Source organism: Prunus dulcis, chromosome 2, assembly GCF_902201215.1.
Source record: "Prunus dulcis chromosome 2, ALMONDv2, whole genome shotgun sequence".
NCBI lineage: Eukaryota > Viridiplantae > Streptophyta > Magnoliopsida > Rosales > Rosaceae > Prunus > Prunus dulcis.
The window spans coordinates 5,834,869-5,850,660 of record NC_047651.1 but is presented as its reverse complement, the minus strand read 5'-3'; the positions used below and the strand labels follow the sequence as shown (position 1 = coordinate 5,850,660).

General features: G+C 39.1%; 3 protein-coding genes, 1 long non-coding RNA gene and 1 pseudogene across 8 annotated transcripts in view; 1 reads left to right on the top strand and 4 right to left on the bottom strand.

The window, feature by feature from the left end:
* The window catches only part of LOC117618004, a 4,152-nt gene extending 3,664 nt beyond the window's left edge, over positions 1-488 (bottom strand). Inside the window, exon 1 of the mRNA XM_034347639.1 lies at positions 3-488. Coding sequence (XP_034203530.1) covers positions 3-488 — 486 coding nt within the window. The remainder of the gene's footprint in view (positions 1-2) is intronic.
* A 2,231-nt stretch (positions 489-2,719) lies between these two features.
* On the top strand, positions 2,720-4,639 carry LOC117618003 (annotated as a pseudogene).
* A 552-nt stretch (positions 4,640-5,191) lies between these two features.
* Positions 5,192-15,792, bottom strand: part of LOC117617775 (putative disease resistance RPP13-like protein 1) — a 43,232-nt gene continuing 32,631 nt past the window's right edge. The window contains exons 1-4 of one of the 3 annotated variants that reach the window (XM_034347330.1): positions 7,185-7,230; positions 6,159-6,461; positions 5,853-5,923; positions 5,192-5,617 (exon numbers count right to left, since the gene is read on the bottom strand). In XM_034347330.1, coding sequence (XP_034203221.1) covers positions 5,552-5,617; positions 5,853-5,923; positions 6,159-6,333 — 312 coding nt within the window. In that variant the 5' untranslated portion in view covers positions 6,334-6,461; positions 7,185-7,230 and the 3' untranslated portion in view covers positions 5,192-5,551. Of the gene's footprint in view, positions 5,618-5,852; positions 5,924-6,158; positions 6,462-7,104; positions 7,231-15,792 lie in introns of those variants that run through there. The other 2 variants (XM_034347329.1, XM_034347328.1) reach the window with 2 other exon arrangements.
* Positions 12,089-14,308, bottom strand: LOC117617783. 2 transcript variants are annotated; one of them, XR_004584436.1, is made up of 4 exons: positions 14,196-14,308; positions 13,888-14,051; positions 13,129-13,312; positions 12,089-12,353 (listed from the first exon to the last, which is right to left on the bottom strand). It is a non-coding gene; the product is annotated as an uncharacterized LOC117617783 (long non-coding RNA). The 2 variants fall into 2 exon arrangements; XR_004584437.1 differs by having other exon boundaries at positions 13,888-14,040.
* LOC117617780 lies at positions 14,383-15,771 on the bottom strand. 2 transcript variants are annotated; one of them, XM_034347336.1, is made up of 3 exons: positions 15,657-15,771; positions 15,287-15,449; positions 14,383-14,722 (listed from the first exon to the last, which is right to left on the bottom strand). In XM_034347336.1, exons 1-3 carry the CDS (start codon positions 15,706-15,708, stop codon positions 14,410-14,412), a joined length of 528 nt encoding a protein of 175 aa, XP_034203227.1. In that variant the 5' UTR covers positions 15,709-15,771; the 3' UTR covers positions 14,383-14,409. The 2 variants fall into 2 exon arrangements, with proteins under 2 accessions (XP_034203227.1, XP_034203228.1); XM_034347337.1 differs by having other exon boundaries at positions 15,347-15,449.

Below are 15,792 nucleotides of genomic sequence, written 5' to 3'. Positions count from 1 at the left end.
ACTCGACTTAGAACATCTTCAGGAGTATCCCACATTCCGTGAGGTTGTACCGGGTAGATGCTATCCGAATAAGCATCCATCCAGGTTTTCCGAGTGTAATACCGAGAAGCCTTTGCATATACACTTACTTTCAAGAAGCTGCAAACTGCAACTACATGCTTGCAAGGTAGCTGCTCAAGCTGAAACTTTCTACAACTACAACTGTTGTTCGTCAAATCTACGAGGCCGTCCATATTACCGTCCAAAACATTATACTGTGCATTATTAACTTTAACCACATTCATCCTTGCAGCATCCTCCACCCTGTTCCTCAACTTCTTCTCTCCAAAATTGGGGCACAATGTTGTTGTGCAATTCAAAGCCAACTCACGACGTTCGGTGAACCATTTCACAAGGAGATTAACAATTTCCCCTATCAAATGAACCACTGGCAGCATTCTTGCAAACCTAAGGACTGAGTTGATTGACTCCGCAATATTTGTTGTCATTACATTTTAGCGGCGTCCATCCATGTGAGCTCTAGACCACTTATGTAACCCTGCCTCTTCAAGATATTGAGCAACATGTTCCTTTCGATTGATCTTGCGAAAATGACCATCAAATTCAGCAATGGAATAAGATTTCGCAGCCTTCTCAAAGTGCATAAGTATGTGATCGCGCTTTTTCAACTTGAAAGTGCGTTTCATGTTCCCCTTCATATGATAAAAGCATATGCCATGTTGTGCAGTTGGAAAAATTTTGTTCCACACATTCTCTATGCTAACATTGCGATCAGAAATAATAACAAGATTGGGACACTCACCAATGGCTTCATGAAGTTTAGAGAAAAACCAATGCCATGATGCATCCGTCTCCAAATCCCCGATCCCAAAAGCAAGAGGATATATATTTCGATTACCATCGAATGCATTTGCTACAAACATAACACCCTTGTACTTGGATTTTAAATGAGTGGCATCCACGGCTATAACTTGGCGCATGGAAGAACGGAACCCTCTAATACATGCGCCAACCGCCATAAATAAATACACAAAGTGATTGTTCTCATCAGTTCGGATGTCAGTTTTTGTGCCGGGATTCATACGCTCCAATTCATAGCAATAAGCTGGAAGGATATAATATGCCTCCTCCGTTGATCCTCTAATGGACAATAGAGCTAACTCCCTTGCTTTCCAAGCTTTCGAATAATGGATGGTGCAACCAAAGTTGTGTTTCACATCTCTCATAATGTCACTTTGTGTGTATATTGTCCGACAATCCTTCAACTTCCTTTTAAGTGAACTGGCTACAAGTGCTGCGGTTGCTTGACGATGCTTGTCACTTACAAACCTCAAATCACATTCATGGACAGTTGTACACCTCACAATCATGAAGTTGTATTCTCCAATTCTCGATGCTCGGACCCGCCATGGGCATGGACGTTGACAACAAACCACAAGCAACCTCTTAGTGCAAGAGAATTGCACCTTAAATTCAAAGTGGCCTCTTAATGCCGTCAACCGTAACTCCGTCAACAATTCTTTCTTACTAGAGAAAATTTGCCCAACTGTAATTTTCGGATTCCAATCGCTTCGTGAAAACCCGCTGTCCAAATATGCTTCTTCATCTTTTACACCGACTGCATTATACCGATTTTTTTTCACCCATTTGACTCCAATAATGTTGACGAGTGGGTTCAGATTCTCCTCCTAAACGCATTTTTGGCAACTGGGCAGCTGTGTTCAAGCACCCCAAATTAGGGGGGGCAGAGTACACTGACACTTCATTTCTTTCAGTACCATTATCACCACCATGCATCTCCTCCACCTCGCTAAAATCAATCATATCCATAAAATCTGTCCCTACTTCACCTCCCAAATCAGTGACATTTGTATTATTCCAAGTTACTTCATTGCTTTCAACAATGGCAACTGAAGAATGACCCATCCGACTACTATCTATCGTGATATGCATACTATGAACTACATCATTTGTCAGTCCTTTATCTTCTATACTCACGAGTAAGGGAGCTAGTTTTGAAGGTGTTACCTCGGAATTGTACTTCATAAAAAAAATTGACATCATCATCGTCCTCAATCTTTATGTGCTTCCACTCATTCGAGGCCACCAAAACTGAGAATTTTAAGCAAATCTTGTCTTCCCTGATGTTTGTATTACCAATCTGATGCCCACGGTCCAACAGTTCAGCAAATTTGATGGTCCGTGGAACTATTAAGCCTTTTGAGTCCCCCCCTTCGTATTTGCACATCTTCTTCGAGGTGACCCATTTTCCATTGTAGCACACGAGAATAACAATTGTCTCCATTTCTGACCATGACAAAACAACATTTCATTCACACAATAATATAACCACAATAAACATACAATAGAATAGCAATATAACCACAATATAGCCGCAATATAGCAGCAATATAGAGGCACTATAATAGCAATATAACAGCAATACGACTGTAAAATAAGAGGAACACAACCACTGTACACTGGTAATACATCAGAATCACACTATACAGATCTACTACATCAAATTGAAAATCCCAAGTTTCAAGATTCACATATCCAGACCAATCTAAATGGAATTGGTACAAACCCAGATGAATGAGCATGAATATTCAACAAAACCTAACCCAAAGACATTAAAGCCAAAACGAATTTAACACAAACCCAAACAATCAAACTATAACTCATTTCACATAATCCCACTGATATTAACAAAATAACCATGAACACTACCTTTCCGGGGTCGGCAATCCACTACAGCTTCAAGGTTGCAAGCAGCTATTCAGAAGACATTGCTAAAGGGAAGTGTTCGCGATTCCAAACAGAGAGCAACAGATCGAGAAGGGGAGAAAGAGATAACGAAGCTACAGAGAGCAACAGATCGAATAGGGGAGAAAGAGATAACGAAGCTACAGAGATAAACGGCTGCGGTATGAGAAAGAGAGCAAAGACAGAAACAGAGAGTTGTGCTAGAGAGAGAGAGAGCCAAGATAGAGAGAGCCAAGACAGACCCAGAGAGCTGTGATAGACAGCTACCAAAGAGAAAGATAGTTGTGCCAGAGAGAGAGAGCTGTGTGACCTAAGAGAACAGACCAAATTTCTGAACTTGTGAAAAATCAGCAATAAGGGTACAATAATTTTATATTTATAGGTGATAGTTCCAAAATTTTTAAAAAAGGGTGGTATTTTCAGTTACAATTATAAAAATGGTGGCATTTTGGGCTATTTCCCAATAAAAAAACACCGACCTTGAAACCCGTGGAAATGCTTAAACATCTAAAATTTCACAACATTTCTGTACAGTTCAATCCAAAAGGTCAGAAACCCTAAACCCATTTACCCTGTTGATTGGATATGGCCATTTCCAATCAGAACCGGGTTTTAATTCTTCGAGCCCAACATCGTGTTTGCCACCCCAAAAAATTCCAGAAATTGCGATTTTCAGGGATTTGGATACCAAACCACCCAAATCAGTCTCGCCCTACGAAGCTGCCGTTAAGCTCAAGACGGCAGCTTCGTCTTTCAGGCTTGTTCGGCATATGATAGCATATGCAAACCGCCATGCACTTGATTATGTTCCACAGGTTGTTAGGGAAAGGAAAGAGAGGAACAGGGTTGTGATTAGGGATGGTGAACTGAACGTTTGTAGGGTTTGCGGAAGGAGATTTTATACTAATGAGAAGCTTTTGAACCACTTTAAGATTCATGAAAAAGAGCATATGAAGAGGTTGAGCCAGATTGAGTCTGCTAGAGGGAGCAGGAGGGTGAAGCTGGTTGGTAAGTATTCAATGAAGATGGAAAAGTATAAGAATGCTGCAGGGATGTCTTGACACCCAAGGCAGGGAGGGGTTTGGCGGATGAGGTGAAGCGGGCTGGGTTTTGGGTTCGGAGCGTGGTGGATAAACCTCAGAGGGCGGATGCTGCATTGAGGAATCACATTGTGGATATGATGGATCACAGGAGAGCTGAGTGTTTGATTTGATGCCTGTGTCGGATGATTTGGATTTCGTGGATGTTGTGATGGAGGCCAAGCTGAGATGTCTCAAGACGGTGGTTATGGGGGATTTTGGCGAACGGGGCTCTGAAGAAGGTTGCGGATTCGGGGTTTTCTTGGAACGAAATTCTAATTGGGAAGGCGAAGAAGGAGGCAGTGTCGGTTGTGGGGAAATGGAAAGACCGTGATGTGTTGAAGAGATTGGAGTAGACGTACAAGCCAGATGAGGACCAAAGTGCATAACTGGGATGATGAGATTGATGGTGAAAGCGAAGAGGAGGAAATTGAAGGCATTGTTGGTGGTGGAGTGAATGACTATTTAGGGAAGGATGACAGTGGCAGATGGTGGGAGATTGACTTTGATGCTGATGCCTCTAAATGTTGATCTTTTGGTGATAGGGAACCAAAATCTGCACAAAATCAGAAACTTACCCATTTGTTAAAGGAAACCAATGGCATTCAACACCACTGAAATCCTCCGCTGCAACTGCGGAAAGCAATCTCAGCCTTTTTCTTCCAAAACAGACCTTACACGTTTGAGACACTTCCCAAGTCACCCATGGAAGCTAACATCCTCATAATCCTCAGAAACGAGGAAGAGTACCAGTCCGAGTATGCGCCTCCTCAACAAGTCAGTCATCATCCTCCTAATTTGTTAGTTGTATGAGTTTGGTGGTGTGACTTGTTTGCGGCTTCTCTGTTTTTAACAGGAGCTTGAAGAAAACGATTCAAAAGAGGTTTATTGACCAAGAGTTGTGAATGGTGACATTTCTGTTTTGTGCATCAATATATGAAGAACAAGGATAGCATAGAACTTATCAAATGGTTGGGGAAGGTCAAGTCGTTTCTGGAAAAATAGAATGGTACATGTCTGTTGCCTCCCTCAGATTTGGATTTGTGGTCATTCATTTGTTCTTCCTTGAAGAAAGTTGCCATCGATTAGAAGTAAGGTTCTGCCTGAGTTAATCATGTGCATGCTTTATATTATATGAAGGCATGCCTTCAAAATCAGGTCAGCAACTGTGTGTGTCTTATAGCCTTGAGATGCGTCTGATTGATTGTATGGAATTACCCCAAGCAAAGTGATGGGAAATTAGGATTTGTGATGGTATGCCGTTTTGTGCAGTGCATACTCCAGGCTATATAAACCATTCCATAAAACTGTAATGTTATTAACACAGGAAATTGATATTTTTAATCTAAACAAAGCATAAAAGAAACTCAATCCAAATTCCTCATTGTAATTTGTTACAACAAAAGCGTGTAGTGCTACCATAATGCATTAGAATACTGTTTGATTTGATGACAAAGTTAAATTCCTCAAAAAGAAAAAATGTAATTGTTTAGCAGAGTCGGCCTTGCCATAAGTGATTGTTTAGCAGAAACTGGATATTTGCTGGGATTGAATGATGCAGCCTGACAAAAGAACTCAGATGGGCTGTTCTAGAATTGTCAAGACATGTCATTAGCTCTCCTTCCAATCAAAATACTCCATTTCTTGCATTTGCCAACAAGAACTTTGAGAACAGGCTGCAATAAGAAATAGCATCCATTTCACCATCAATCATCCCTGTGGCGACCTCGACCAATTTCCTTACTGGAGCTTTGCTTCTTAAGTTCATCACTGATTGAATTGCCAGCTCCAAACATGTTGCCAGTTTTTTACCCCAAAAAACAAGTTCTCAGGTTCAACTTGCAACAACCGGGGCATCAGAGGCTTCAAGATGAGCTCTGATTTCGTCACCACCTATCTCACTTGCAGGTGTTGCAATCTTCAAAATGTTATGCAAATCTCTATGTAACTCATGAATTTCCATTGAACTTGATATATCTAGAAAGGTTCATTGACTCAGCAGACACTTGAAGGCTGACTTTCTGTCGGAAATGATGATGACTTGAGCGATGCCACGTGTGAACATATTTGGTCTGTTCCTACAAGTCCAAATTAGAAACAACAAATTAATCGTAAGAGGACTCTAAATGAACCTTAGAAAAAGGTGTTTACCACGAATTATACAGCTAACCTAATCCTTGTTCAAGTCCAGATAAGATTTAATTAAGCATCCAACAGAAATGAAGCAACCTCTCCTTTCAAATCATCAAAGATCCTCCTTTCAAACAATCAAAAAGATCCTTTTTGGTTAATTATTGTGGGTTTGATCCTCACCTTCCAGCTTGTATCGCAAAGCTTCAGTGTCAATCTCATCTAGTAAGTCCTCTGCATCAAAGACAGCATGCTTGAGCTCGTTCAGCCACTCTCTCACAGCAGGGTTCACAATTTCCTTCTCCTCTGCATCATTGAGCACCGCGAACAAAATCAACAGTGTCGTCTTCAGGTTCATGAGGAGTGGTTCATCGAGTTTCTTCTACGAAATAAGTCGATGACCTCGGCTGAAGTAACTCTGTCACACAACACCTCGATAGAAGCAGAGATGAGAGCCTCTCCGATCAAAGCTGCTGCCATTTTTGCCTGCTTTGGAAGGGGATTTGGATGAAGTGATATTCCAAGGTTGCAGAACTTGGAAATACAGGTTTGTAAGCAAGTATGAAAGCTTTTTGATATTGTAAATAACATGAACTTGTAATTAAGCTTTGAAAACTCTCTTTCACTTTGAACGACTGTTCTTTGTGGGACAACTTTTGAAACCTTTCTGTGCACTCAAATCGTGTAACTGTGGCCAATGATGTTAATATGCAAAGTTGGATGCAATAATATTGCGTACACTGGCCAAAATGGTACAATATGTTAACGCTATCATATATCACCAGCAGATTCCAATTTTGAATGTCAGCAGAATTTGAAAAGGACTTGATGCTCATGAACCTATTATAATTGTGGCTGAAAAAATGGTGTAATAGTGGGGCCGAAGTGGAAGAACAAGGGATGAGCAAAGCAGGGGAGAGGAAGATGCTCTCAATTTTATTTTATCTTTCATCTTTATTTGATCATAGTTAGATGACTACTCAAATTTCCAACTAGTTGCAAGCACCATATTAACTCATTAACAGCATATACAATATATAATATATTTTATAAATTTTTATTTTTCTCTCATTTACATGTTCAAGTTTCTACATAAAACAAATTTCTCAAGAATAAAATACTAAAATACCTGTTTTTCTCGAACTTGAAGCGCGGCACTCTTTGTTTCAAATAATTGCAGAACACACAGCTTAAGACAAGAAAGCATACCATTTATCATTATCAAATTAGCTCACAGAAAATGGTTGTTGTGTATTGTTGAAATGTAAATTTAGTTACTGGTTTAAGTTTGTTAGTTGACAGGTGTAAGGCTTAGATTTGATTCTAGAGTATAGGTCTCATAGGTCCTAGCTCATGCCAAGTGTGCAGCTCATATTGCTAACACTAAATTGTATGGCTGAGATCATATTCTCTGTTGTACAAAAGGAATGTTCTGTTAGAAATGAATACAGTGTGCTGATTACATTCATTTTGCCAAACAGATTCTCTCCCTCTCTTTTCTCTCTAAAACCTTGTCCCATATACTTTGTGTGCAAGAAATCTACTATTCTATAGAAACTTCAACATGGTATCAGTAGCGAAGGTTCTGATCTGAGACTGGGCGTAGTGAAATCAATCCAGTTGAAGGTAGCATTATCTAGTCTCACATGGCTGGATCTAGCATGAGTGAGCTTCGTGCTCCCATCTTCAATGGAAGCAACTACGATTTCTGGAGAATAAAGATGTGCACAATCTTCAAATCTCACAAGCTGTGGGATATGGTTGAGAATGGGTATGAGCAATCTGTGAAGAAGGAAGAAGGAGAAGATCTGACAGCAGCTCAAAAGCTTGTTTTGGAAGAAAATATTGCCAAAGATGCTAAGGCATTGGGTCTGATCCAGAATGCAGTTTCTGATGATATTTTTCCCAGAATTGCTTTGAAGGAATCAGCCAAGGAAGCATGGGAAATCCTGCAGCAAGAATTCAGAGGAGACAAGAAGGTAAGATCTGTGAAACTTCAAGCTCTTAGGAGAGAATTTGAATACACTCGTATGCATGATGATGAATCATTGTCTGGATATGTCACTAAATTGCTTGAGCTAGTAAATCAAATGAAGGCTTATGGTGAAGAGTTAACTGAACAGATAATTGTTCAGAAACTCTTGATTAGTTTATCCAGAGAATATGATTCCATTGCTGAGGTTATAGAGGAGACAAAAGATACAGAAACTATAGGGGTTCAAGAGGTTATAGGCTGTCTAAAATCTCATGAACAAAGGCTGCAGAGGCATAATGAGAGAGTGACTGAGAAGGCTTTCTCTAGTTTGAATGTGAGCTCTAAAGATCAGTCTAACACAGGGCAGGCAGGGGGTTCCAAATCCAAAAAGAATTGGAAATCTCAGAAAGGGAAGAAGTGGGACTCAAAGTCTGAAAACAATTTTAAAAAGGAATGTCAGACTGAGGGAGCAAAGGTGCCTTGCAAAACCTGTGACAAATTGCACTATGGTGTCTGCTGGTTTAAAGGCAAACCTAAATGTTATAAATGTGATAGGTTTGGTCATATAGCCAAAGACTGCAAGGGAAAACCAGAAGCTACTAACTATGCATCACACAAGGAGGAAGAAGGCAACATGTTCTATGCTTGTCATGCTGCTGCAATAGTGAAAAATAATGGTGTGTGGTATGTGGACAGTGCATGCAGCAACCACATGACTTCACAAGCATCCCTTCTAGTCAATATTGACACCCAAGTCACTGCAACGGTAAAAATGGGCACTGGAGACTTAGTGGAAGCAACTGGAAAAGGAACTTTGGTGATTGACACTAAAGCTGGGCCTAGATATATCAAAGAGGTTATGCTTGTACCAGGATTGGATGAAAACTTACTTAGTGTAGGTCAAATGGTAGAGCATGGCTACTATCTTGTCTTTGGTGATTCTATGGTTGAAATATTTGATGACAGGTCAATGGAGAATCTGCTGGCAAAGGTTTCCATGACAGGAAACAGATGCTTCCCACTGTCATTGAAATATGCAAATTCAGTGGCTATGAAAGCAACAATTGAAGAATCCACTTGGTATTGGCATAGGAGGTTTGGCCATTTGAATATGCAGAGTCTGAAGTTGTTACAACAACAGGAGCTGGTCTATGGTCTGCTTGAAATCGGAAATGCAAACAGAATTTGCCAAGACTGTGCAATTGGAAAATCCCACAGAGAGGCTTTGGTAAAGAGAAAATTTGGAGAGCTAGTTTACCTCTGGAGCTGGTTCATTCAGATGTTTGTGGTCCAATGCAGACCACATCAATAGGTGGAAACAAATATTTTTTGACTTTCATTGATGACTGCACCAGAATGTGCTGGGTGTACTTCATGCAATTCAAGTCAGAAGTCTTTAATATTTTCAAGAAATTTAAGGCTATGGTAGAACTACAAAGTGGATACAAACTGAAGAAACTTAGGAGGGACAGAGGTGGGGAATATACCTCTGCTGAATTTCTGCAGTTTTGTGAAGAAATTGGGTTGGAAAGACAACTAACCATGGCCTATTCACCTCAGCAAAATGGGGTTGCTGAGAGAAAGAACAGGACCATTGTTGAGATGAGCAAAACAATGATGAAAGAGAAGAAACTACCATACAAATTTTGGGGAGAGGCAGTGAATACAGCTGTCTATATCCGGAATAGATGCCCCACAAAAGCTTTAGATAATGTCACTCCATTTGAAGCTTTTAGTGGAAGAAAGCCTGGGGTTAAACACTTAAGAGTGTTTGGTTCTATATGTTTCTGTCATGTGCCTAATCAGTTGAGGTCTAAACTAGAAGATGCAGCTGTTAAGTGCATTTTTGTTGGCTATGGCAAATGTGAAAAAGGGTACAAAGTGTACAATTTGCAAACCAACAAGATCACTACATCTAGAAGTGTGATCTTTGATGAGAACTCACTATGGGATTGGGACACACAAACTGTTGATTCTGTCACAGTTCAGATTAGGCCTGAAGACACTTCCAGAAGTAGTGAAGAGGAGCATGAAGAAACAATGATAGACATTTCCAGTCCACCTCAAGTAACTACAGCTGCTACTAATGTTACTTCACCAAGTGATTCTCCAAGTTCTACACCTGTAAAGCTTAGAGACATCACTGAGATTTATGCTAGATGCAATATGAGCATCATTGAGCCAGAGAACTTTGCTGAAGCATCAAAGGATAAAGCTTGGCAAAAGGCAATGGAAGCAGAAATGGAAATGATTGAGAAAAATGAGACTTGGGAACTAGTTGATAGACCAAGTGATAAACCTGTGATTGGTGTGAAATGGGTTTATAAGACCAAATTGAACCTTGATGGCTCAATACAGAAGCATAAAGCTAGGCTGGTGGTCAAAGGCTATGCACAAAAGCCTGGAATCGACTTTAATGAGACTTTTGCTCCTGTGGCCAGACTTGACACAATTAGAACTCTCATAGCTTTGGCAGCTCAAAAGGGGTGGAAATTATACCAGTTAGATGTCAAGTCTGCATTCCTAAATGGTGTGCTTAAGGAGGAAGTCTATGTAGATCAACCGGATGGATTTGTAACTACAAACTATGAAGACAAGGTGTACAAGTTGAAGAAAGCCTTGTATGGTTTGAAACAGGCTCCAAGAGCCTGGTATGAGGAAATCAATGCCTATCTTGTTAGTTGTGGTTATGTCAGAAGCACAAGTGAGGCTACTTTGTATTGCAAGACTAAGGAAGACTTTGGAACTCTAATAGTCTCAATCTATGTTGATGACATTGTGTATACAGGCAGCAGTGAAGAATTAATTGATGAATTCAAGACTGAAATGATGAGAAGGTATGAAATGACTGATCTAGGCCTTTTATATCATTTCCTTGGTATGGCAGTGATTCAAACTGAATCCTGCATTTTCATAAATCAAAAGAAGTATGCTCTGACTTTGCTGGACAAGTTTGGTCTGAAGCAATGTAAGCCAGTCAGTACTCCTCTGGTGGCAACTGAAAAATTGTGCAAAGATGATGGAAGTGATCCTGCAGATGAGAGTGAGTACAGACAGATTGTGGGCAGTCTATTGTATTTGACAGCTACAAGACCAGACATAATGTTTGCAGCTAGCCTATTAGCTAGATTCATGCATTGTCCAACAAAGAAACACTATGGAACAGCCAAGAGAGTGCTGAGGTATATTCAAGGCACCATTGATTTTGGTATTGAATATCAGAAAGGAAAAGAAGCCATCCTAATTGGATATTGTGATAGTGATTGGGGAGGAAGCCAAGATGACATGAGAAGCACCTCTGGCTATGCTTTCTCTTTTGGCAGTGGAGTATTTTCTTGGGCATCAGTCAAGCAACATAGTGTTGCTCTCTCCATAGCTGAGGCTGAGTATGTCAGTGCAAGTGAAGCTACTACACAAGCAATATGGTTGAGGTTTGTTCTAGAGGATTTTGGAGAATTGCAAACTGATGCAACTCCATTAATGGTGGACAACCCTTCTGCCATTGCAATGACAAGAAATCCTGTTTTCCATCAGAAAACCAAACACATCAACCGCAGGTATCATTTCATCCGAGATGCTTTACAAGATGGAGTGGTGGACTTGAGATACTGCAGGTCTGAAGAACAAGTGGCTGACATTTTCACTAAAGCTCTGTCTAAAGATCGGTTTAACTATCTTAGAGGATTGCTTGGTGTTAAACCAGTTAACAATTTAGAAGGGAATGTTGAAATGTAAATTTAGTTACTGGTTTAAGTTTGTTAGTTGACAGGTGTAAGGCTTAAATTTGATTCTAGAGTATAGGTCTCATAGGTCCTAGCTCATGCCAAGTGTGCAGCTCATATTGTTGACACTAAATTGTATGGCTGAGATCATATTCTCTGTTGTACAAAAGGAATGTTCTGTTAGAAATGAATACAGTGTGCTGATTACATTCATTTTGCCAAACAGATCCTCTCCCTCTCTTCTCTCTAAAACCTTGTCCCATATACTTTGTGTGCAAGAAATCTACTATTCTATAGAAACTTCAACATGTATCACTTGACGCCTCTCTCTCCACTTGCCCAAGATCGACAAACTATAAAAGATGTAAGAATGAGCAATTTAAGGAGATGCAAGCTTTCCTACTGATATTTAAAAATAAAAATAAAAGTTACTTGATGATGACTTTCTTAGCTCTTTGCAGAGTCTTTGATCCTACAAAATAATTGCAACACAGCCACTTATGAGAAGCATTTCTAGCCTCCAGTAGAAAATGTTTACAAATCCTTTATAACTCATCAATTTCCATTACACTTGAGATATCTAGAAAGGATCATTGACTCAGCAGACATTTGAAGGCTGATTCTCTGTCCCAAATGATGATGACTTGAGCAATGCCACGTATGAACATGTTTGGCCTGTTCCTACAAGTCCAAATTAGAATCAACAAATTAATTGTAACAGGAGTATACTTTATAATTTTGGTGATAATACATTCTAAAGCAAAGGACAGGAGATGAAGCTACTAGGGAGTGATGCAGCAGACGGACCAGACGATTAGTATACATTCCTCCATTGTTGAAAAAGAAACAGATGAATGATCACTTTTGAAAAATTGTATGAAATAAGAGGCCTCCTTTTTTATTTTGTGTGGCTAACTCCTTTTCACAGTACAAAAACAATAAGAGAAATAATTAATGGGAGATTCACTATTATACCCAATATGGAGGCCCAAATTATAAAAATACCCTATATAAAATGAACTTTAGAAACACACCCAAAGCCCATTTACAACATAACAAAAAAGCTTTTAACTTCTTATAAATTACAAAACTGCCATCAATTTCTTAAAACAAGCCCAACCCCAAAATCTCATAAAAATACCCAAAGCACTCAGTAGGACATCAAAGTAATTTAATAATCAATATTAAATTCAATAAGGCTAGCAAAAAATATCTCATAATTAGTGCTAGAAATGGGTATATCACTAAATATCTCATAATTAATTAGATAATACAGTCATACAGGTCCCAGCCTGAAATATGCAAACTACTATTGATTATCAGAAATTTTAAATTCTGTATTGTTGTCCCCGCCCCCCCACCCCCACCCCAACAACACATCGCTGTTATTAAACAGTTATGATGAGGCAAAAGAATGAAACGAAAACAAATGTTAGAAAGTAAACCTCCAGATCACCTGAAAGATCTAATTGTGACTTTCCATTTGTCAAGCGATGTTTGTGATCAGAATTACAAGAGCATAACATATCTACACAAGCTTCAAGCTGGTAACAGAACAGAAAAGATGAGACAGCATGCCAATGGGGAAGGAAATGCGGATGCGAGTTTGTGCCATGCCACCTATGTCAAAAAGTAGGCTTCTGCAGTTCAAGATAAGTAAAACCTGCTTTCATTAGAGGAAACAAAAACATTACAAAACAGGGGACAAGTTATCTACTGGATAAGCTAGACTACTCAAGCTAAACATCCAAACATTACAGGAACGAAATATAAAATACAGCAGCACTCCACTAGTAACATAAATGAATTCTAAAAACAGAGTGTGGTTGAAGACTGACTATGACATCAACATATAAAAGCATTCATCTCCTGTCTTATAAAAGCATTTTTTCTTATGTCTAATAAAAAATCAAGGCTTAACAAAGAAAATGTGAGGGATGACAAACAGAGCTGAAACAAGCTTAATTCACTAAGAAGATTTTGTAATTCCTCAATGTTCTCTCTCGTCCACATAAGACCACCTGTTGATACTAAGATAATATACATGCAGTACCTAGGAAAGTACAACTAAAGCTCACCTGTTGAACCCTAAACCCTAATAATATACTGTGAGTTTTATCTTACTACTTAAGCTCACAGGTTATCCATAGACATTGAATACAATTTAAACTAGCTCAAATGAGACTCAAGTACATTTTTATTGCAAAAATAGTACCTCAAAATGTTGTGCATTCAATGCCTGTATTTGGGAATGTGTCAGTTGAGATATTCCAGGTGAACCTTTCTATTAAATAGTAAACCCTCCTCTGGAAATGACACATAAAGAAACCTTGCAAATGAATATCTCTCCAAGAGAAGATATGTTGTCCTGCGAAAAGACTGCTAATTATTCAGCATTTGAGATTTAAATAGGATATAAGTTGTGATAAGCAGAACAAGCGCAATGAGAAATAAAGCAAATTTAAACAAAATTTACTGAGCGAAATAATAATAGAAATCAGATTGAGTGTTTGTGTTAAGTACTTTGTATGTGAGCGAGAGGGAGAGAGAGCTCATATCTTATGATCACTTCTTCACCTATCTTGACGCAAGGAATGTGAGATACCTCTTCTACATGGCAAAACAATGGCCGATGCACAGATAAGAAAGAGATGGCAGCAAACGCTCTTCTGGCTCTGGCAGGAATTGGATATTGTCACACCCACAAATATGTAGCCTTTGCAGTGAAGAGAGGCGTTCAAGTTCCTCTCCTGGCAGGAATTATAGACTGACAGGCCATAATATATAGAGTGCGAAGAGTGGTATTGAGCAGCTGTTCCTTGAGAAACGTCCACAAGATATTGCCACCAAGTCCTTGCAAACCCCAGTAATCTCCCACCAAAGGGCTCAGTCTGTCACAATTTAAAATATGAAAATATTGCAGCTTGGGAGGCAAATGACACAAGATTTTGAAGATCATATATCCCAAAATGTCGAAGGCTGTGAGGGTGCCAATGTGTTTAGGCAATGACTTCATTCTGGCATCTACTGACTCTGGCAAAAGTAGGCTTCTGCAGTTCAAAATAAGCAATGAATATCAATGAAATATTTTTTATTTATTTATAAGAAACGTGCTTTCATTACCAGAGAAATAAAAACAATACAAAACAGGGGACAAGTTATCTATTGGATTAGCTAGACTACTGAACTACCACCACAGATCAGAGATTAAACATCCTAGCATTACATGAAGGAAATCTAAAATACAGCAGCAGTCGAATCACAACATAAATGAAATCTAAACAGAGTGGAATAACATAGAGTTGCTGTGAAATGTGGGGACAAGGGTTTAATCTAGAACAACAAAACTTAACAAACAAAAGGAGAGAGATGATAAACAAGCTAAATTCACTAACAATTTTGTAATTGCTGATCGATCTCTCTCCTCAACATAAGACAACCTATTGATACGACGAATATCAGGCCACAAAATTAATAACAAACCTGCAGTACCTGGGAAACTCCAAAGATTAATTCATGGCATGAACCTATTAACAGACTATCCATAGGCATTAAATTTGATTTAAACTAGCGCAAATGAGACTCAAATACATTTTTTTTTCATATAAAAGTACCTAAAAATGGTGTACATTTGATGCCTATATGCAGGAATGTATGAGATATTCCAGGTAAATCTTTTCTGTTTCTCCGCCCTGTGACCCTCCTCTGGAAATGCCACATAAAGAAACCTTGCAAATTTTGAAAAGCTCCCCAAGGGCCAAGAGAAGGTATGTCGTCCTGCAAAAAGACTGCTAATTATTCAGCATTTGATACTCCAAGTAGGATATAATTTGTGACCAGCAACCATAATTTACTAAGCAACAAAATAACAAAAAGCGTGAAATAATTAGGAATTTGGAGATCAAATTTGGGCAATGTCCAACATGTATTTGGGATTTTGGAAGAGAAGCAGTTTTTTAAAGTAAGAGAAGGCACATACCTCACCTGACTTTGATTTGAGAGTTGAGGGTTGAGCGTGAAATATGGAATAGCTCATATTATATGATCACTTCGTTGCCTATCTTGATGCAAGGAATGTGAGATATCTTGGCCCAATCTTGTCCCGTCTTATTCTTATACC